The sequence below is a fragment of the Schistocerca serialis genome, chromosome 2, assembly GCF_023864345.2.
Source record: "Schistocerca serialis cubense isolate TAMUIC-IGC-003099 chromosome 2, iqSchSeri2.2, whole genome shotgun sequence".
Taxonomy (NCBI): Eukaryota; Metazoa; Arthropoda; class Insecta; order Orthoptera; family Acrididae; genus Schistocerca; species Schistocerca serialis.
In genome coordinates, this window is record NC_064639.1 from 546,844,724 (window position 1) to 546,868,467 (window position 23,744).

The window sequence follows — 23,744 nt, forward strand, 5'->3', positions numbered from 1 at the left end:
TTTTCGGGTGTTTGTCTTTATGAAAGGACCCACGATCACACAAACATGCAGGGAGGTGGTGGACTGTGCATACACCAGATTTGGAGGACCGGGCTCTACAGGATATTGATACGAGCCCTAAAACATGCTCCAGGCAAGTGGACAACAAAATTGTGAAAGCGAAAGTACAATAACGTGACAACTGCTACTATCACTTGCAATCCCATGGAGGCCGCTTTGAATTTCTGTTGTGATGTGGATGCAGTCACACACTGCCATTTCTGGATACATGTTTATAGGACCTTTCCTCCATTTCTTGTCAGGAATCCGTCCCTGCAGTTTGTTGGTTTTATTAATGTCCATCCTGCATATGACAGTGATATATTACAACACACACAGTGTGCGTGTGAACCAGAAGACATGGTATGGGCCATAAGTTCCTACTCTGTAGTGTCCAGATATACCAGTTGTTATCTACACGGTTCTTTACAATCCTCCTCTAAAACAATACAGTACTCCTGGTACATCATTTTGTAAGATTTAATAATAACAGAGCACCACACAAACTTGAAGCAAAGCAGAAAAATGTCCTTTTCAAAAACTTTGGTTGTGACACATTAAGAACCAAAATCTCTCTTAAGCAATGAGAAATTTTACTGTGACCTCCGTTCAAAGCATCACAATGGTCCTGCCCTCCTGTTATCTGAGTGATACTGTGAGCACTAATCATACAGTGGCTGCAGATGTTAAACAAACATCAGTAGAAATAGTGCCTCTTCACACAATGTTGATGAGGGATACAGAGTTGAACAATGTCTTTCTAACTTGTTTTTTGCAAGATACAGATGCAAATGTACAAAAACTAGCAGTGGAAGTAATGCCCTGAACCTACAAATTTTAATTACACACAGTGACATTCTCATAATTTGGCCATAGTATGAAATGAAAACGAAGAGCAGTTAGAAATAAGAATAAAGTTAATTCAAAAAGGTACAGAGCTTGTATAATGCAGTTTAAGAAACCGAAGTGGAAAACCAAAAGGAAACCAATATATAAAATGTCGCTATAAAGCCTAATTAATGTAACAGATCTGCAGGATGTCACCTTATGTAACTTTTATTGGAAAACTAATTTCCTTTTATTACCACGGACATGCAAAGCCCACAAATTAATTTTCTGCTAAACGAAAATTGCAAAATTCAGCATAAGTCAGCTGCAAAAATAATTGTTACTATTCAAAACTCTCTCTGCTCATACTCTAGGCTTTATTTAAGATTTGACTGTCTATTATCTCAAATTTTTTGTGGCTCATTCATCTAGGAAATAATCCCCGTTACCAGTTGCAAGTTAATAGCGTATCCTCATTGTCATACTCCAAGCAATCACATCCGACACATATTAGCATTAGTTAAAATGTGTCACATTTTACAAGTAAAAACAATTTATAGCTCTACATTCATTGAGTCGAACTCCTTTACAAAGAACTATGTAGCAGCAGTTCACATACTGTTCACAATCTCACCAGCCATTCACAACATCAAGACCAGACCATGCCTTACCTACCTCTCTCTCTCTCTCTCTCTCTCTCTCTCTCTCTCTCTCTCTCTCTCTCTCTGCAATCTCCAAGACATTTCATACGGCATACATGAAATTAATGAAATTATAGTATCACCATTTTAAAGCCAAGAAACATACCTTACCCCTTTTTCTGTACTTCTGGTGCAGATGGGACTTTCTACAATGAGTTGCTAAACAGCAAAAAGTAAGAAGAGAAAAAGAGAATTTTCTGCCTCATTAACTACATATCACTCAGTCACATTTATCAAAGGGAATTGCTTTGAACTCCATTAAGAAAGCCTAAAGTTACTTTGAAATCTACAGAAATTGTACTCTGCAACAAATAAGTTGTGTTCCATTATTACCTAATACCTATCACACAAACTGAGGAGAGAACAAATCAGATACAGAACCATTAGCTTTCCAATACTTTTGAAATGTCCTGTCATCAAGAACAGCCAGTAATGGGAAAACTGAGCAAAACCTAGAGCTCTATAGGAGAGAACGTATGGGGGGCCATGTTGACAACGCAAATGAGACTATGATGCTTTGTTTAGTGCTATTTTAGATCCAGATTAGAGTTAGGTAGAGCGGTGACAGTGAGATGCTGAGCACATGGGATTCATTGACAACACATACAAAACTTAAGAGAAAACAAAAGGGAAACACTACAATAAAATATCATATGAGAAAATTTAACTTGATTTTATATACCATTAATTTTGTGTTGTATGTTGCTCGGCAGTATTATCAGCTATCTAGAAAGAAACTTACATCAGTTGGAAACTGATTAATGATATGTTCTCCTGAAGGATTGACTGGATGAAGCTGCATATTGTGTGAACTGTAACTGCTCGAATGAATCATGTAAAGCCGGGATGCAATTAGAAATTAAGAGTTTGATAATCTGTCAACTACTCCTTCAGAGATCTAATACTGATCTCAACGCAACTACCCACTGCCTCAACATGGTATTCAACTTTTCCTCCAGCACACACTATCCCCAGTGAGGTTTCCACTATTCTAATTCCATTCCAGCCCCTTTGTGATCCTTCAGTCAGAGTTGCTGCTCCTCCTCATCGTTGACGTCGTCCTTCTTCTTCTTCTTCTTCTTCTCCTGACTGATGGATCACAAGGGGGCTGGAATGGAATTAGAATAGTGGAAACCTCACTGAGGATAGTATGTGCTGGAGGAAAAGTTTAATACCATGTTGCGGCAGTGGGTAGTTGGGTTGAGATCAGTATTAGATCTCTGAAGCAGTAGTTGACAGATTATCAGACTCTTCAGAGAAGAGAAGAAGATGCTCTGGAAGAATGGTTCTTGATGACCAGGTGTAAAATTAGTGCACTATATGAAATAAAGGTGTGAAAATGTTGAACAACCTCTTGATGACCCACCTACTGTGCTTCTTTGTTTCTGCAGTGCTAGACTTAGCATGATAAGTACAGTCCTGGGAAGAAGACGCATAAAACCTATTTCCAGATCTCTCAAGAAGATAAAGGAGATGCTGTTACCAGTTAAGGACAGTTCTCTGTCTCTGACTCACTGGAATTTGTAAGATTCCTTTCCTTTCAAGTGCAGAAGTAGCTATGTTTGTCACTTTACTTATGCCATTATCAAGTGCTGTGCAGAACTTCAAATGCATATTAAAAAATCGAGAACTTGATGAATCAGCAGTTGCTAAACTGTCTCATAAATAAACAGACAAATTGTTTGATGAAACTAAACTTTTGTTCCACATTCCTACATATTGGTATTCTTTTATTAATGAAGGAGTAGAAATAAGATTGTACAAGGACAATTTCAACCACTACAGTGGCTATATCTTAGTGGTGTGTGGGAGAGATCTCTCGATACTGAGAAGCCCCAAATAAATGCACTTAGTTGTTTAGGTACCTATGAGAACAGTGGTGTCATCAGGGCAGACAAGGGCACAATCTCTAGCAGGATGACATCATGATGATTTATGTCACCCAATCAATCATCATCTATGTGCTGCGGATGTCAAACATGTCTCCTGTCTAATTCCAAATATGGCGACAAAACTTGATTGTACATATATGACATGGTTTGTGGTGATCATGCTTCTACATCTGACCGAACACCGATCATCCAATAAAAATGACGGAAGATGGTCCAAATACAGCTTTGTACTTTTTCGCTCTTCTTTTTCTCCACAGAGTTATATTGCTACCATTACACTTAAAAACTAAGTGGGACAGCAACAGCGGATTGGTACGATATAGTATTCTTACTTTAGTATCCCAAAACCATCCAGGGGGAAAAAGAGAAAGCATCCTCAATTCAAGTTATAGTATTCCAAATGACACTGTACCTGCATATAGGTACTACTGTGTAAGTATGTTTTGGTGAGAGTTAAGAGACTTTGGTGTCTACTTTACAATCCAATTTCATACTTTTATTTTGCTATTTTGACAAACAAATCAAATTGGTAAGTAATGTTTCTAATACACAGAAGCAGCTATTAAATGTTTCTGAGCTACTTTCTCAATGATGCATTACCTTATGTAAGTGGTTTGAGATGATGCACTGGCACGTACCACATTAAAAATGCTACTTTAAGATAACCTACAAATTTGTATTTAAAAAAATCTGGAGTATGTATTGATCTCCAGTTTTCTTCCCGGTGACTTTTACTTCTCGGTAATGATAATACATTAACACAAATCTTTCCGAGTTTTAAATGAAGTAAACCTGCATACCTGCAGAGGAGATACATGAGAAATGCAGGAGGTAAAGCACATCATCTTAAAACGTTACGATTTCTAGTGATATAGCCTCATTATGGCAGAAATGTATGTTGTGCCAAGGGCTTGAAAAGAAATATTTAATACAAACCAGTAATCACTACAGAAATATATCAGAAACATTATGAGTAATGACAGGCACCTATTAAATGGAGGAAGTGTTGAGCAGGAGAGTGTTTCTATTTTGGCCTGCCACACAGTTTTAACTTGTCACATACGTTCAATGGAAATTAGAACTTTTTTTTAACATTAATCCAAAGAGTGTGTGCATGCATGCGTGAAATTGCACAACGTGCATTAATCTTAAAAATTCTAACTTATATTGACCATATGTGACAAGTTAAAACTGTGTAGGAGACCAGAATAGGGACCAGATTTCAGCCTGTACTGTGATAAAATCAGTGCAGGTCTCAGACCAAACCAAACATTAACATATCCTGAGCTTGTACACCCCCCTTTCGCAACAGCTCACGTATAGTGCGTGCTGAAGCAGAAGTAACTCCGTGAGAATTAATACAGCAGGGAACTTGGCTTATTTACACCCTCTGGCTTATGTGAATGTCTCAATCCCTCAATCCCACCTCCCCTATTTGGTGAGTATTTTCTTTAATCATACAATTGTTCACGTTTCTACCAGAATTTGCCAGCAGCTTTTTCATGACACAGTAAGTGTTATAAATCTAAAATGTTCATCATAAAGATAGTGTAATATAAACACAACTGACAGCAATACTCTGTCACGCAAAATGTTGTAACTGTTGCAGTTCTTGTCTTATGTCTGAAGAATAGTTTGTAGTTGTAATGTCCACGATTCAACTTCCATGTAAGGTTATACTCAAGACAAATACATCTACATTTGATATATTTTTTAATTATGTCATGGTCAAAATATTTTTAATTACCCAAATAGTACAACTCATTATTACTTTTGGAGTCTCATTTTCTAGCAACATCCAACTTTAATTCTACTACAGTCCATTACCTTGGCACTACTTTTACAAATCTTTATCTTACAAATTAGATACTATTCATGCTGGTCAGTTGATCTTCAGTGTCTTTTGCCTTCTCTGGCAGAATTACATTGAGTCAACAAATCTTAAGTTTCATTTCTTCTCACTGTAATTCAGTTTCTTTTCCAAACTTCTCCTTGGTTTTCTTCCCTGTTTGCTCTCTGCAGAGACTGTGTAACAAGTGACAGCCTACGACCCTGCCACATTCACTTCTAAACTACTGCTTCCCTTTCATAGCTTTTTCTTATGACTGCAGTCCCTTTTCTGTACAAATTGAAGATAACCTTTTGCTATCTGCATTTCATCCTTGCTTCCTTCAGAATATCACGGAAACATTTCAGTCAACATTGTTAAAACCTTAATCTGGATTTGCGGAGACAGTAAATATGGGTTTGTTTTTCTGCAATCTACTTTTGTAAAATAAGTTGTACAGGTGGTAATGCCTCTGGTATCATCCTATTTCTCTAAAGATAAACAGATCTTATCATGGGTAAGCTTCCTGCATGTTGTCCCATTCTTATGTACATAGTCAGAATTAAGTATTTTGCAATAATGGCATATTAAACTGATAATTCAGTAACACACATGCCAACATTTGTATTCTTTCGTACTGGGACTGCTGTAATTATCCTCTTTTTAAAGAAAGTAATGCAACTAAGTGAGGACCCACATAAACCCAACAACAATAAAAGATGTTTGTTGTTGTGGTCTTCAGTCCTGAGACTGGTTTGACGGAGCTCCCCATGCTACTCTATCCTGTGCAAGCTGCTTCATCTCCCAGTACCTACTGCAGCCTACATCCTTCTGAATCTGCTTAGTGTACTCATCTCTTGGTCTCCCTCTACGATTTTTACCCTCCACGCTGCCCTCCAGTACTAAATTAGTGATCCCTTGATGCCTCAGAACATGTCCTACGAACCAATCCCTTCTTCTAGTCAAGTTGTGCCACAAACTCCTCTTCTCCCCGATTCTATTCAATACCTCCTTATTAGTTATGTGATCTACCCATCTAATCTTCAGCATTCTTCTGTAGCACCACATTTCGAAAGCTTCTATTCTCTTCTTGTCCAAACTATTTATCGTCCATGTTTCACTTCCATACACGGATACACTCCATACAAATACTTTCAGAAACGACTTCCTGACACTTAAATCAATACTCGATGTTAACAAATTTCTCTTCTTCAGAAACGCTTTCCTTGTCATTGCCAGTCTACATTTTATATCCTCTCTACTTCGACCATCGTAAGTTATTTTGTTCCCCAAATAGCAAAACTCCTTTACTACTTTAAGTGTCTCATTTCCTAATCCAATTCCCTCAGCATCACCTGATTTAATTCGACTACATTCTATGGTCTTCATTTTGCTTTTGTTGGTGTTCATCTTACATCCTCCTTTTGAGACACTGTCCATTCCATTCAACTGCTCTTCCAAGTCCTATGTTGTCTCTGGCAGAATTACAATGTCATCGGCGAACCTCAAAGTTTTTATTTCTTCTCCATGAATTTTAATACCTACTCCTAATTTTTCTTTTGTTTCCTTTACTGCTTGCTCAATATACAGATTGAATAACATTGGGGAGAGGCTACAACCCTGTCTCACTCCCTTCCCAACCACTGTTTCCCTTTCATGTCCCTCGACTCTTATAACTGCCATGTGGTTTCTGTACAAATTGTAAATAGCCTTTCGCTCCCTGTATTTTACCCCTGTCATCTTTAGAATTTGAAAGAGAGTATTCCAGTCAACATTGTCGAAAACTTTCTCTTAGTCTACAAATGCTAGAAATGTAGGTTTGCCTTTCCTTAATCTTTCTTCTAAGATAAGTCGTAGGGTCAGTATTGCCTCACATTTCTACGGAATCCAGACTGATATTCCCCGAGGTCGGCTTCTACCAGTTTTTCCATTCATCTGTAAAGAATTCGCGTTAGTATTTTGCAGCTGTGACTTATTAAACTGATAGATCAGTAATTTTCACATCTGTCAACACCTGCTTTCTTTGGGATTGGAATTATTATATTCTTCTTGAAGTCTGAGGGTATTTCGCCTGTCTCATACATCTTACTCACCAGATGGTAGAGTTTTGTTAGGCCTGGCTCCCCCAAGGCTGTCAGTAGTTCTAATGGAATGTTGTCTACTCCCGGGCCTTGTTTCGACACAGGTCTTTCAGTGCTCTGTCAAACTCTTCACGCAGTATCTTATCTCCCATTTCATCTTCATCTACATCCTCTTCCATTTCCATAATACTGTCCTCAAGTACATCGCCCTTGTATAAACCCTCTATATACTCCTTCCACCTTTCTGCCTTCCTTTCTTTGCTTAGAACTGGGTTGCCATTTGAGCTCTTGATATTCATACAAGTGCTTCTCTTCTCTCCAAAGGCCTCTTTAATTTTCCTGTAGGCAGTATCTATCTTACCCTAGTGAGACAAGCCTCTACATTCTTACATTTGTACTCTAGCCATCCCTGCTTAGCCATTTTGCACTTCCTGTCAATCTCATTTTTGAGACGTTTGTATTCCTTTATGCCTGCTTCACTTACTGCATTTTTATATTTTCTCCTTTCATCAATTAAATTCAAAATTTCTTCTGTCACCCAAGGATTTCTACTAGCCCTCGTCTTTTTACCTACATGATCCTCTGCTGCCTTCACTATTTCATTCCTCAAAGCTACCCATTCTTCTTCTACTGTATTTCTTTCCCCCATTCCTGTCAATTGTTCCCTTATGCTCTCCCTGAAACTCTGTACAACCTCTGGTTCTTTCAGTTTATCCAGATCCCATCTCCTTAAATTCCCACCTTTTTGCCGTTTCTTCAGTTTTAATCTACAGTTCATAATCAATAGATTGTGGTCAGAGTCCACATCTGCCCCTGGAAATGTCACAATTTAAAACCTGGTTCCTACATCTCTGTCTTACCATTATATAATCTATCTGATACCTTCTAGTATATCCAGGCTGCTTCTTTTATGATTCTTGAACCAAGTGTTAGCTATGATTAAGTTATGCTCTGTGCAAAATTCTACCAGGCGGCTTCCTCTTTCATTTCTCAGCCCCAATCCATATTCACCTACTATGTTTCCTTCTCTTCCTTTTCCTACTGTCGAATTCCAGTCACCCATGACTATTAAATTTTCGTCTCCCTTCACTACATGAATAATTTCTTGTATCTCATCATCATACATTTCATCAGTTTCTTCATCATCTGCAGAGCTAGTCGGCATATAAACTTGTACTACTGTAATAGACGTGGGCTTTGTGTCTACCTTGGCCACAATAATGCGTTCACTATGCTGTTGGTAGTAGCTTACCCGCACTCCTATTTTTTTATTCATTATTAATCCTACTCCTGCATTACTCCTATTTGATTTTGTATTTATAACCCTGTATTCACCTGACCAAAAGTCTTGTTCCTCCTGCCACCGAACTTCACCAATTCCCACTACATCTAACTTTAACCTATTCATTTCCCTTTTTAAATTTTCTAACCTACCTGCCCGATTGAGGGATCTGACATTCCACACTCCGATCCGTAGAACGCCAGTTTTCTTTCTCCTGATAGCGACGTCCTCCTGAGTAGTCCCCGCCCGGAGATCCGAATGGGGGACTATTTTACCTCCGGAATATTTTACCCAAGAGGACGCCATCATCATTTAATCATACAGTAAAGTTGCATGCCCTCTGGAAAAATTATGGCTGTAGTTTCCCCTTGCTTTCAGCCATTCGCAGTACCAGCACAGCAAGGCCGTTTTGGTTAGTGTTACAAGGCCAGATTAGTCAATCATTCAGATTGTTGCCCTTGCAACTACTGAAAAGGCTGCTGTCCCTCTTCAGGAACCACACGTTTGTCTGGCCTCTCAACAGATACCCCTCCATTGTGGTTGCACCTCCGGTACGGCTATCTGTGTCGTTGAGGCACACAAGCCTCCCAGCCAACGGCAAGGTCCATGGTTCATGGGGGACAATAAAAGATACCTTTTTATATTACTGTCCTGTATCTATCATCAAATCATGCCAACATTTAACAGACCCCTCTCAATGTTTCAGTAAGACGTATGTTTCTGTTACAATATTTTATGACAATCCATATTGTCAAACAAAAATGTCCTTCCACAAGCTTTTGGTTATGTCTCAAACAGCTCAATTCACACAGTGTGAAGACAATAATTTAGCAGTTATTTCGTGTTTTACTTCTGAGGAGCAGGCTTAACATTTTAAGAAGTGACATAAGCATGTACTAATGAAAACTGGAATAGTTAAAAGGATAACATGCTGTCTGCCACAAAAGCAGTTAGGTAAAGGACTGATACAGAAATATTAATGTGTATGTGTATTGTCATTTTTCCAGTGCAGGGGATTTAGTAGCAAGCATTATGGGAAGCACAAGCTACCATTTGTCAGTAAAGATGCAGATTATGTGGTAAACTCAACAAAATATACTTAAACATAGATAAAAATCAGTTTGATGAGTACAACAAAAATATTACTCTACATGCCAGCAAAAGGCAGTGAAAATTAACATCCGGCCCTACAGGTAAACGTCTGTACTGAATTAATAACTTGTTTTCAGAACAATATCTCCTTTTTAAAAATGCACGAACTTTTTACCACAACTACTAAAACATACTATTCAGCAATGGGTAACATGTTGGTCAATTGTAACAAGATGGATTTTAACTGTAAATATGCTATATTTGTCTGTTATTAATCACAGTTTGTTCAACAGTTATTAATAAAGAGCTCAATTATATTCAGTTCTATACTTTAAGGAAACATTTAACTGTTGTGATCTTATCATAAGATTGCATTTAAGAAACATGGATATTCATAAAGTTAAGTGAAATTCATCACACTTAATACCAGCTTAAAACCAAAACGCTTAGAACAATACATTATGAGACAATCTGGGATTAGTGATTTTCATCAAATGTATTTTTCAACAGCAAATACTAAGGACACAGTCAGCATGCTATTTGTTCCGTTTCTGTTACTACTCCAGGATGAAGATAAATAGTGGACTATTTTGTTTCAACAACAATGATGAAGTTGCACAAAGAGTTAGTAGATGTCAGACACTACAACAATACATATGTCATTATACCAAGAAGATAGACGATGATGTGTGATACCAACAAATCGAGATTATCCTTGAGGGTATTGTGATGGCTACTGGAAGCCATAGCCAAGCAAACCGCTCAGGGAAAGGAGTAATGTAACACATTGTAACCACATTGTACAATGACTACATTGAAGATGAATACACCCCATTATGTGGTGCAGAGGACAAGGGTGCTAATTATCATAGAAGAAGAGAAGCTAACACAATTAAGGGATGACAAGTACCAAATTTAAAGAGTAGGAGGGAGGACTTCGGCCAGAATAAAGTCTGTGGTACCCCATATATTGTGAGAGGAAATATTTCTTACTGTCTGTACATACATACCACCACATAATCTTCTACTGAAATATGGATGTATAAAAACAAAACAGAAGGAAGAATATAAATATTATTTACGAATCTATACTGCCCCACATCAGCTTATGCCCAATTGTGTATTCAGGCAGCATGTTGTAGGTAGGTAGACAGAGGTTGTGTGCATGTGTGTGTGTGTGTGTGTGTGTGTGTGTGTGTGTGTGTGTGTGTGTGAGAGAGAGAGAGAGAGAGAGAGAGAGAGAGAGAGAGATCACAAGCAAGAGCAAGGAGAGCGATCACACACATGCATGCGAATGTGTGTATATGTGTGTGTGTATGTGTTTGTAATCTAGCTCGAAAGGGATTTGTCTGAAAACTAGTGAAGTTTTCAGTCTTGTTTGTATTCTTGTCAATGACTCACCGCTTCAACTCTTTGCCGAATTACTATCTTTACTCCTAAATTTTTTACATTCTGCCAGAAATTTTCATACCACATCTACAGGTGATTTTATTCTATTGTGATACCATGTATTTCTCAACTAAGGACTCATAATATTGGTGAATACTAATTGTGCATTGGATACCAATTCATGTAAAGGTTAGACTCATTAATATTACTCTCTTTAAATTCAAAATTATTAAGTATTACCTCTGCAATACCATGTTCAAGTTCTTGATGAATCCGACGTTGCAGGGCTAGAGTAGCATGGCGCATCCATAGAATCAAGCCCTCTTCATGGTCTGAAGGAAGCTTCATTTCACCAGCATCCCTGTCATGGCTAAATCGTTGGATTGCTGCTATGACACGGTCTGGTGTAACCACTTCTTTCGCATAAAGTACCATCATTGCTTCTATTACTGCCATGTGTGCACTCTGAAATGAATACTACATTATTAGCGAAAGGTGACAGCATCATAGCTGTTTGCTCTCAATTCAGCTAAGTCTGGGACTAACACTCAATATTGATGGTATTGTCTTAAGGGTACAGGGTACTTTTCCGGCTCAATATTACATAAAATCAACACGTATTTCTTTCAGGCACTGTTTATACTGTATATGTTTTACAGATTTTTATATCAGGTAATGCAGCACACTTTCTAAACGAACTAGAAGTATTTTGAATATTTTTGAACCAGCTTAGGGTTATTAAAAACATTACAAATAAATTGATGCAATTTTTTTCCAAATGCTTCCTCCAATTGAGGTACCATTTAATCCAATGTTATACATTTGAAGGAGACCAAATTTTTACCAGATATGCATGACATGATGGCTGAGGTACTGGACCTATTTAATTCCAACTATTATGTATATTACAGGATAAAAAAAATATCACGTCTTACATTTTAATTTTTATATTTTTTCCCTAATAAAAATGTTATTTTTTCCATAATTTAGTTGATTCTGCAATAAAGCTTAGGTCTACTACATAAGCATGGACTATTGTAAGTTACAGAAAAAAAATTAGAGAAATGCTTTATAACTTTAGGAAATATTTGTACTTGAATTCTGAAAAATACAACTTGTGGAAAATTGCAAATGAAGATATGGGTCCAATTAAACTGTGCCTCAGAACATTCCTGAAGCATAGTCTTCATCCGCCAACATTTCTTCATCTTCAAGCTTCCTCTTGGCATTCCTGTTAGCACTTCTTGCTTCTTTGATAACTTTAAGAACGAATCTTTCAGCTTCATGCACCCGTTGTCTGCCACATGCAAGCAATTAATCTTCCATATTAGAGCCATATTTTATGCCTAAATTTCTCAGGACTTCCAACCTTCCTATCACTCCATCACTGAAACACATCACTGCATCTATTACACCAAATTTTAATGTTTTTAGTCCTACAAAAACATTCTTGGGTAATCTTTCCCATATGCAATGGTTGAAACTTTCATTTGTATGTTTAGTGCCCCCATGAACAGGGACACTCAAGGTCTCTAAAAAATTTGTTATATTTCATCATAACAAGCTCAGGAAGAGAATGCTTATGATGGTATATTTGACCACTTCCTTTTGCTTTTTGGTAACCACACCAAGAATCATCTCCTTTAGGGCAAAGTCGTTGAAAAGGGCTGTCACCTGTGAACAACTCATGAAAGTAGGTGGCCCATATAGCTTTTCTCATTGCTATAACATCATTCAGAGATGCAGTTCATCTAATGGCCAGTCCATAATAACTCTGAAGGAGGCCTATTTCAGTTTCTGTCAATCCCCCTCGGCCAGACAGAGGTTTTCCATCAGATAGCAACTTTCCTTTCATTTCTCTTCGTAGCTGCCTCCATCTAGCACCCATCCTCTTTTGCACATGTCCAAAACATTCCAGTTTTGTTACCGAGGTATCACCATAAACATTGAACTCATTAATTTGATTGAAAGCTTTAAAGTCCCCATCGCCTAGGTACTTCGTATATCTAACGTTATAAATGAGCACGGACCTCTTAAATAATTTTAGAGCTCCATCGCACTCCACACCTCCACTGTAACCATCATAATTCTTAGAACACTGATGTTCACTATGTACTTCAGTGTTACCATGGCAGGTGTGGCAGTACTTAGATAAGCACTCAACATCAACAACTTTTTCATTCTCCAGAGAAGTAGCACTTACAACACCATTCAAGGAACAATGTCCACAACGTTGCCATGTCCCAGCAAGTGCAACAGCAATGTCCCGGGTTCCACTAATATTTACAGTTTCTTCTACTGCATGCTTCATAGATGTTTTAGACAAAACCGTCAAGGCACCTAAAAGCATTTTTATGTATTTCCTGAACCTACTGGGAGGAGGAGGAGGAAGGTCCATCAAACCACAAAACATTTGAACAGCCTTTTTTCCTTTTCCTATTGCACGCATTGCATACACTAACTTAAAATTCACATCATATGAATTATGCACAATGTTCAAAATCATTTGAGGTAGATTTATTGCAGGATCTACAAAGAACAACTAATTTTGACACTAAATGCTTCCTGCTACTTTGTTGTTCAGTTATTTCCAGACAGCCTACACGATCACACTGTTTACATTTTGCCACTTCCTTTACCAAAGAAGATAACATGCTCACATCAACAACAACAAATCCACTACAAACAGCATCATTGTTAACACAAAAATTTGAATCACCAGGAGGCGTGCCATGTGGGAGTCTCTTCCCTGAAGAACTGATACATAGGTTACTTTCAACAGTGTGGCTTACTTTGTTTGTGAACTATTTAGCACGGAATTTCCTTTTATTTTATTTCTTGACACATGGCATAGTTTGTATTTATTGCACACTAAAGGATATGTACTTCCACAAATACAGAGGGGTCCAAAAAAATGTATCCACTGTTTAAAAGTCCGTAACTTGCAAACTAATTGACAGAGTTGTCTCATTTTTGGTGAAAGTGTAGCTTAAAGTCCAACTTAAAGATATCACTGTAGGTGTTCGAAATGGTCACCATTAATATCCACACACAAACGATGCCGCCGAACTGCAGCACATACTACTGACTGCAATGTGTTCAGTTGGATATTTGCACATGAATGTATGATGGATTCTCGAGGCTCATCCAACATGCGTGGTTTTTGTCAATAAACGACGTCCTTTAGTGTTCCCTACAGGTAAAAGTGCAGAGGAGTTAGGTCTGGGGAACGTGGTGGATAATTCACAGCACCTCTACGGCCTATCCATCTTCTTGGTAGATTTTCGTCGAGATATGCCCTAACACAATTTTGGTAATGGGCTGGGGCACAATCGTGTTGAAAGTAAACTCTTCCGTCTCCATACAAGTCTCGGATGGCAGGTAAAATGGATATCTGAAACTTCTGAAGGTACACCTCACCGGTAACTGTGCCATCAAAGAAGAATGGCCCCAATCAAGCCCCAGTAAGACAACCCACACCACAAATTTACTCCTGGCAAATTCATGGCTTTGTCTACATGGACGTTCGGATTTTCGGTTGCCCATTGGATGCAATTGTGGTGATTTACTGTACCACTGAGTTTGAACTGTGCCTAATCAGACCACACAATCATCTCTGCAAACTCTTCATCGTTGCGCACCATGTTAGTAAACTACTCACAGTACTCCAGTCTACGATCTGGGTCATCCTCGTTCATTGGGTGTAGCAATCGTGGGATGTAGCACTTCCACTTTGATGTCTTCAAAATTCGCCGAACACTTTAGCGACTCACTCCAGTGTCACGGGCACACTGTCTCTCAGACTTTTGTGGTGAACGAGTGAATTGTTGTAACACACGACGGAAGTTAGCTGGACTTTTTACTGTTACAGGTCGTCCAGATCATTGTTTGTGTACATCTTTAAAACACACATGGCTTCAAATTTCTCTCGAATGCGACGAATCGTTAAACGTGTCGGTGGCTCTGTTTAATACTCATTTCGCCATTGCCGTTGAACCTCATTAATGTTTTCGTACTTAAAATACCACTTCAAAACTTACTTCCTTTCATCGAATGTAAGCCTTTCGCCAGCCATGTTTACTCGAGTAACTAGGTGCAACTAAGAACAAAACACTGACTATCTGGCGACTGTTATCTGACAAAACAAAACAATGCAATACAACGACACTACCAAAGATGAGACAACTTCATCAATTAGTTTGCCAGTTATGGACTTTCGAACAGTGGATACATTTTTTTGGACCCCTCTGTATATGTAGCACGTGGGCAACAAACATTCAGTAACATGTGAACAAACTGCTTCAGCGAAAAAAATTAAATACCAGCAAAGATTATCATTTACAGACACTAGAAACCTGCACTGTTACCAACATATAAAATGTATCATACATATAATCACTGGAAACAGAAAGTTCACAGTTCTTTTCGAAATAATACTGGTTTCTGTAACAGAAATAAAGGGGGCATGGCGCCATACATGACTGTAACTTCAAAATTTGGTATGTGTAGGTCATTTTTCATTTAAAACCCTGTAATGTTTATATCTATCTAATCAGGAGAGACTATAGAATTTAATAAAATAAAAAATTTTAGTTTTTCCACCCATATCCTTAAAAACCTAATTACGTACACATTAAAACAACTGAACATATGAATCAGAGAAAAATGTAGACATACCAATTTCAATGGTGTTGTCTGAATAAGTACAGTTTCCGTCAGCTGGGCATCTGGTGGTTCACTGACAAACACTCCTTTCCTGGCAAGAGCTTGAATTATTGCCCAGTGATTTAGATTGTTGTAATTTGGATCAGAGTATATATTCGCAAGACCTAGGCAGTACAACTCTGCATTTGCTAATGAATGCACTATTTGAGGTTTCAAATGTTCCTGATCCTGTAATCAAACAAGATACTTTTTAATAGAAGTAATCTACCAGCTTAAGTAAAAAATATTAATTTTAAAAAGGAGTGCATCATTTTCAAAATGAGCAAACTGTTCTCTCTCTCTCTCTCTCTCTCTCTCTCTCTCTCTCTCTCTCTCTCTCTCTCTCTCACGTCACAGAAATTGAGTTTTGAGATGCAACTATTGAAGGGATAGATGACAAGGGCAGTTGATATGGAGGTCTCATTTTAATCAGTAAATGAAAGAGGCAGGTGCAAAACTCAATCCACAACAACAACAACAACAACAACAACAACAACAATGGTAAGGGGCCATGGGCATGGTGACCTCCCAAAAGTGGCAGTCCATACACGTACCAAGAAATAGAGAATTCTTTTGTTACAGACACAATCACAAAACAACTGTAATGTTGTAATGCACGATACCAAACTATAATTACTATGGATTACAGGCAAGCACATAACAACAAAACAAATTTCTAAGATGTACAGCAAGGCATGTGTCCCAGCACCATTAAAATGTGGGGAAAGAGAACAAACAGTCTTAAGTAGTACTGCCCTGTCTTGCATTTTACCCTACGTGGTAGGTATTCTATACTCCTCTGGTCACAACTGACTATCATTCCTTTTACTCATTACACACTCTAAGGAAGCTTTCATAATACATTTTAATACTAGGTGTATCTGCACTCACTTTGTAGACAATTACATCTACTTCCACCACAAAAGACTCTACTTCAGCTGCACTTAAGTTTTGGTTATTAAGGTTTTGTACTACAAACTGAGAGGAGCAACGGCAGAAATGCTACAACTCTAAGGGGAAGGTGGAGGGGGCAATGAAATACAATGTTCAAACCAGCTCTGGGCACATTAGCACTTGTTATAGCTACAGTAAAAACTACTGCAATTATTATCTAGTCCGAATGCATTTAAACTTTGTTTATGATCCGAGTTTGAGGACGACATGAAGAGAACGTTCTTTCACAACTGATGCAAAGATGTTCATTATTCTTGAATCAATCTCTAATTGATATATGATTTCTTTTATTATGTATCTGGGAGATTTTCTTAGGTATTCATCAGATCACATATTCACAAATGCGATGAACATTTAAGCAATGCAAATATCTGATGGCGTACAGAAGAATTTATATCAACTTACCACTGAAGTATTTATAATTATTGTACTTCAGATGTGGTATTATGATTTTTTGGCTATTTCAGGAGCACCTCTCAAAGAATAAGTAATCTACACTGACCCACAACAGCAGTGTGTCAAGACTACTTTTCAGGGCCTGTGGGGGCAAAGCTGGTTGTGTCCGTAATGAGAGGGGAGGAGGGGATATTATCTTTCTTTGGGGTATCTTCTTTCCTTCTACAATCTTAACATCCCTGATCATTTTCTTCTTTTCTTGCTTCCCTCTTTTGCATACTGGTTTTGTCATCCGCTCTTTCCACATCCACATTTACTCAAGGCAAGACCCTTGTTTTCCTACGTATAATTTATTTCCAATTTTTTGGAATTAGCCGAGATTATCAATTCACTAACACGAACGTTTCCTTTGCCACCCATTCAAAGATTATTCACAGGTCTATATTAGCAATGTAGTACTAACTTTTTTTATATAATGAGGACAACTGATAATGTTTTATTACATACTTCGGTGAGGGGACAAACAGGCAAGATATGTAACTGGGAACATAATTTACAATGTGCTAGCATTCGGATTAAAAATGGACAATAATTATGTTGCTACAAAATAGGTAAAATAACATAATGCCAAACTAATAAGTAACTTAATGATGATGAGTGGTAACTAAGGTGATGTAAATGGGTACTTTGGAAGTGGACATAAGATGAAAACCATGGTACCGTGTGTGTGTGTGTGTGTGTGTGTGTGTGTGTGTGTGTGTGTGTGTGTGTGTGTAAAGTAGGAGTAAGAATGTCTATGTAATACGTCTACACTTCCGGAACAAAAAAATGACGCATCAGTGCGGCGAGGAGGAAACGAAATAAAACTTAATGGTTTGACAGGATGTGTAACGTTGTTACAAAGTGAGTCTAATTTACAAAGAACTTATCAGTTTGAGCTCCCATGTCAGTATGACGTTACACCCCCTCTAGCCTGGATGCATGCACTGATTCGGTTGAGAATGGTGGCATAAAGCTGTTGCATCCTCTCCTGAGACAAGCTGATTGATAATTTTTTTAACTGATCCCTGGCATCCTCGATACTGGCAGTGGAAGGGAGTTGGCGTCTTAGTTGGTCCCACACATGTTCTATCAGGGACAGATTTGGTTGGTTGGTTTAAAAGAGGGGGAAATGGACCAAACTACGAGGTCATTGATCCCTTGTTCCTAATAAAACAATGCCACAAGTATGAGAATAAGAGAGACGAGACATATAACACAAAACAGAACGAAAGGAAAGACCTCAAGAACAAAGGAAAGGCAACAAACACATAAAGGAACAAAAGAGGACACGAGAGCAACTGAGAGATGCAAGAAACAGTTAGGAGAGAGTAAAACAAGGAAGCAGATTACAGTGGCTGGCCGACCACGAAAATAAAAATGAAAAGCCAGCCACCCTGCAACACATTAAAACCTTCAACCCAAAAGCACTAGAGTGGAGGACACAGCGGGACACAGGACAGGTACTAAAACTCAGATCAAATAGTAAAAACCACCCTCACAGATAAAACGTAAAACCAAATCAGCCAATGAGGCATTGTCTGCTACAATCAATGATAACGAGTCCAGCAAGCAAAGATGAAGTAGCAGGGCAGCCAAAGGAGGACATAGCAGAAGAATATGGGCCACTGTCAATCGGGCCCTGCACCGACACTGAGGTGGGTCTTCACCAGAGGAGGTAGCCATGGGTAGCTCATGGACGGCCAATGCGGAGCCTACAGAGAACCACAGAAGCCCTGCGAGATGCCCTCATTGAGGACTTCCACACATTTGTGGCCCCCTTAATGGCTCTCAGTTTCTTGTGCGTACTGAGATTTTGCCACTCAGTCTCGCAAAGCTGAAAAACCTTGCAGCGTAATAACTAACGCAGGTCAGTTGCGGGGATGCCCGTCTCCAAAAGTGGTTTCCCTGTAGCCTGTTTGGCCAGCCTGTCAGCAAGTTCGTTTCCTGGGATTCCAACGTGACCAGGGGTCCAGATGAACACCACTGAATGACTGGACCATTCCAGGGCATAGATAGACTCCTGGATGGACGCTACCAAAGGACGACGAGGGTAGCACTGGTCGATAGTTTTCAGGCTGTTCAAGGAGTCCGTACATAAAAGAAAAGACTCCCCAGGGCATGAACAGAGATACTGAAGTGCATGATAAATGGCCACCAGCTCTGCAGTGAATACACTGCAGCTCTCGGGTAAGGAATGCTGTTCAATATACCCGCCGTGAACGTAGGCAAAGCAAACGCGACCATCAGCCATCGAGCTGTCGGTGTAAACCACTTCAGAGCCCCGGAACACGTCAAGAATCAAGAGGAAGTAACAGTGGAGAGCCACAAGGTTAATGGAGTCCTTAGGGCCACATGAAAGGTCCAGACGAACCTGCGGCCAAGGCATATACCATGGAGGCGTATGTGAATGGACCGCAAGTAGAGGTGGTAAAGGGAAGGATTCCAGTTCGGAGAGAAGGGAGCGCACGTGAACCGCAATCATTAGCCCTGCCTTGGGCCACCGATGCGGGAGATGGACTGCTGCGGGCGGAAACAAGAGACGGTAATTAGAATGCTGTGGGGAACTAAGAATGTGTGCTGCGTAACTGGTGAGCAGTTGCACATGTCTGATCTGCAATGGAGGGACACCAGCCTCCACCACTATGCTGGTCATCGGACTCATCCTAAAAGCTCCTGTCGGAAGTCTAACACCACAGTGGTGCACAGGGTCGAGTAAATGCAATGCTGAAGGCGCTGCTGAACCATAAACGACACTTTCATAGTCAATTCGGGATTGGACAAGGGACCTGTAGAGCCGCAGGAGTGTAGAGCGATCTGCACCCCAATTGGTGTTGCTCAGGCAATGGAGGGCACTGAGGTGCTGGTTCCGGATGAGTGGTACACCACTGACAGAAATGCACAACACACGAATTTGCGGCTGAAAACGGGATGCCATGGGCTGGAGCCCATAACTGCACCTTGTGGATGGCTCCCTGTAGGTGCCAGTCAGCAACACCAGTACTGGAACAGCAGTACGAAATGCAGAAGTCGTCTGCAGACAGAGAAGGTGACACGGAGCGCCTGACAGCTGCTGCTAGACTGTTATAGGCCACTAAAAATAGAGACACACTTAATACAGAGCCCTGCAGGACTCCATTCTCCTGGATATGGATGGAACTATGGGAAGCACGAACTTGGACACGGAAAGTATGGAGCGACAGGAAGTTTCGGATAAAAAATCAGGAGCAGGCTCAAGAGACCCCACTCATACAATGTGGCAAGGATATAATGTTGCCAGATGGTGTTGTATGCTTTACGTAAGTCAAAAAAGACAGCAACCAGATGTTGGCATCTGAAAAAGGCTGTTCGGATGGCAGACTCGATGGACACAATATTATCAGTAGTAGAGCGACACTGGCGGAAGCCACCCTGACATGGAGCCAGCAGGCCACGTGACTCAAGAACCCAACCCAACTGCTGACATACCATACATTCCAGCAGCATACAAAGAACATTGGTGAGGCTGATGGGCCGATAGCTATCCACATCAAGCTGGTTTTTACTGGGTTTGAGCACTGGAATGATGCTGCTCTACCGCCATTCCGATGGAAAGACGCCATCGCACCAGATCCAGTTGAAGATGACAAGGAGATGTCGCTTGTAGTCAGATGAAATACGTTTAATCATCTAGCTGTGGATGCGATCAGGCCCAGGAGCTGTGTCAGGACGAAGTGCAAGGGAACTTAGGAGCTCCTACTCTTTAAATGGGGCATTACAGGATTAACTGCACTGTGTAGTGAATGAGAGGACGTTCCCTTCCAGTCACCGTTTGAGTGTACGAAAGGCTGGGGGGCAATTCTCCGATGCAGAGGTTCGAACAAAGTGCTTGGCAATCGTGTTTGCGTCAGTAGATAACATGCCATTTATGGTAACACCATGGACACCTGTTGGGATCTGGAACCCAAAAAGACGTTTGGCACACAATGGCCGAGATGTATCTCTCCCAACACACCTGTTTCTGTCGTCTGATAAGTTGGCGAACACAGGCTTGGAGCCGTTTAAAGGCTATGAGGTGCTCCAGGGAAGGGTGCCGCTTACGCTGCTGTAGAGCACGCCGACACTCCTTAATTGCTTCAGCAACTTCTGGCAACCACCAAGGGATTGCCTTACGCTTCAGGCACCCTTCAGGTCCACAGCAGACACCAAACTCTCCATCCCCTCCTCAGACACACAGCGTGTAGGTAGCGGTGTTGTGGGTGTCACCATAATTTGCTTTGTCTTGGGGGTTTTCTTATTGGATTTCTCTCACTGCTCCTTGAGTTTTTTTTCTGTCACAGATACAATTGTTGTACTCACCTGCTAAACCATCACATCGATGTTACCATGTGGAGGGAGGGGGGAGGGGGGGGGGGGGTGGGTTCAATGGTGACAGCAGAGGTGAAAGTAACCCAGTCCGCCTTGTTTAAAGCCCATCTGGGCAGGCGTCTGTGGGCCTGACAGCAGGGCAGTAACAGGGAGATGGGGATGTGGCCACTACCACACAGATCATCATGTGCTCTCCAGTGGATAGATGGGAGAAGTCCTGGACTGCAAACTGATAAATCAATGGCCGAGTAACTACCATGAGGCATGAGGCACATTGAAACGTGTGGCGGTTAAAGTGTTTAAGAGACAGAGGTCTAACTGAGACAGTAAAGTTTCGACATCTCTGCCTCAGCCAGTAAGCATGGTGCCACCCCAGAAGGGGTTATGGGCATTAAAATCTCCCAAAAGTAGTAAAGGTTTAGGGAGTAGATCAATCAGTGGAGCTAATACATTCAGGGGTACTGCACCGTATGGAGGAAGATAGACATCGCAGACAGTTATTTCCTGTGTCATCGTAATTCTGACAGCCACAGCTTCAAGAGGCGTTTGAAGGGGCACAGGTTCACTACAGACTGAGTTTAGTACATAAACGCAAATTCCACCCGACACACTAGTATTGTCGCTACGGTTCCTGTAATATCCCTTATAGCCGCGGAGGGCAGGGGCCCGCATTTCTGGGAACCAGGTTTCCTGAAGGGCAATGCAGATAGCAGGTGTAAAGCTTAACAACTGCCGTAGCTCAGCCAAGCGGTGGAAGAAGCTACCGCAGTTCCACTGGAGGATGACATCGTGAGACTGGGAAGGCATGTAACATTCAATGTGGCAGTTTACGTCTTGGTCACCTGCTACCACTGACTTATTGCCTGAGCTGTCTACAACCATTGTGTCTGAGGGTCTGGCGAGATCTAGGTCCACAGCAGACGCCAAAATCTCCATCCCCTCCTCAGACGCACAGCTTGTAGGTAGCGGTGTTGTGGGTGTCACCATAATTTGCTTTGTCTTAGGGGTTTTCTTTTTGGATTTCTCTCACTGCTCCTTGAGTTTCCCTGGCTGGGAGGACTTCACTGGGTCAGTCTCCTGGACAGAGGATGAGCATGAAACCCTACGACCAGCTGCTTTTTGGCTCTTCAGCCACTGGCGGGTGTCATCTTTCCCACTACCAGAAACCTGGGAAGGGAGTGACCCAAGGGACCCCTTCCTATCAAGAAAAGCTGAAAAAGTCTTACGTTTCTCTGGCTTAGAAGTGGGGACAAGTGCCGCTGATGGTTGGGGCGGTGTTGCTCCCGAAGTAGATGGTGCAGGAGCAACAGGGAGGGAAATGCCCCCCCACCATCAAGGGGGCAGCTGTAGTCTTCTGGTTCTGAGAGGTGACTTGGGTTGGTGGAGCTGATGGTGACAGAACTGTTGTAGTGGCGGCATAAGACGATGTCATATGCACAGGATGCAGGCATTCAAATTTTCTCTTAGCCTCAGTGTAGGTCAGTCGGTCCAGGGTCTTTTATTCCATGATTTTCCTTTCTTTCTGGAGAATCCTGCAATCTGGTGAGCAAGGCGAATGGTGCTCTCCGCAGTTGCCACAGATGGGAGGCAGGGCACATGGAGTATTGGGATGTGATGGGCATTGGCAATCTCGACATGTGACGCTGGAAGTATAGTGGGGAAGATGTATGGCCGAACTTCCAGCACTTAAAGCACCGCATTGGGGGAGGGATATAGGGCTTTACATCACAGCAGTAGACCATCACCTTGACCTTCTCGGGCAATGTATCACCCTAAAATGCCAAGATGAAGGCACTGGTGGCAACCTGATTATCCCTCAGATCCCGGTGGACACGCCGGACAAAATGTACACCTCACCACTCTAAATTGGTGCGCAGCTCATCATCGGACTGCAAAAGAAGGTCCCTGTGAAATATGATACCCTGGACCATATTTAAGCTCTTATGGGGCATGATGGTAACAGAAACATCCCCCAGCTTGTTACAAGTGAGTAACTCCTGTGCCTGGGTAGAGGATGCTGTTTCGATCAAGACTGACCCAGATCTCATTTCGGACAAGCACTCCACCTTCCGTAACTAGCCCTCTAAATGCTCAACAAAAACTGAGGCTTCATTATCAAGAAAGATTCCCCATCAGCTCTCAAAAATACAAAGTACCGGGGTGAATAAGATC

The 23,744-nt window shown here is 40.8% G+C and overlaps 1 protein-coding gene across 9 annotated transcripts in view; it reads right to left on the reverse strand.

Moving 5' to 3' along the window:
• The window catches only part of LOC126457526 (patronin), a 403,664-nt gene that overhangs the window by 197,272 nt on the left and 182,648 nt on the right, over positions 1 to 23,744 (reverse strand). For all 9 annotated transcript variants that reach the window (XM_050093876.1, XM_050093874.1, XM_050093879.1 and 6 more), the window contains exons 3-4: positions 15,810 to 16,025; positions 11,373 to 11,597 (exon numbers count right to left, since the gene is read on the reverse strand). In XM_050093876.1, coding sequence (XP_049949833.1) covers positions 11,373 to 11,597; positions 15,810 to 16,025 — 441 coding nt within the window. The remainder of the gene's footprint in view (positions 1 to 11,372; positions 11,598 to 15,809; positions 16,026 to 23,744) is intronic.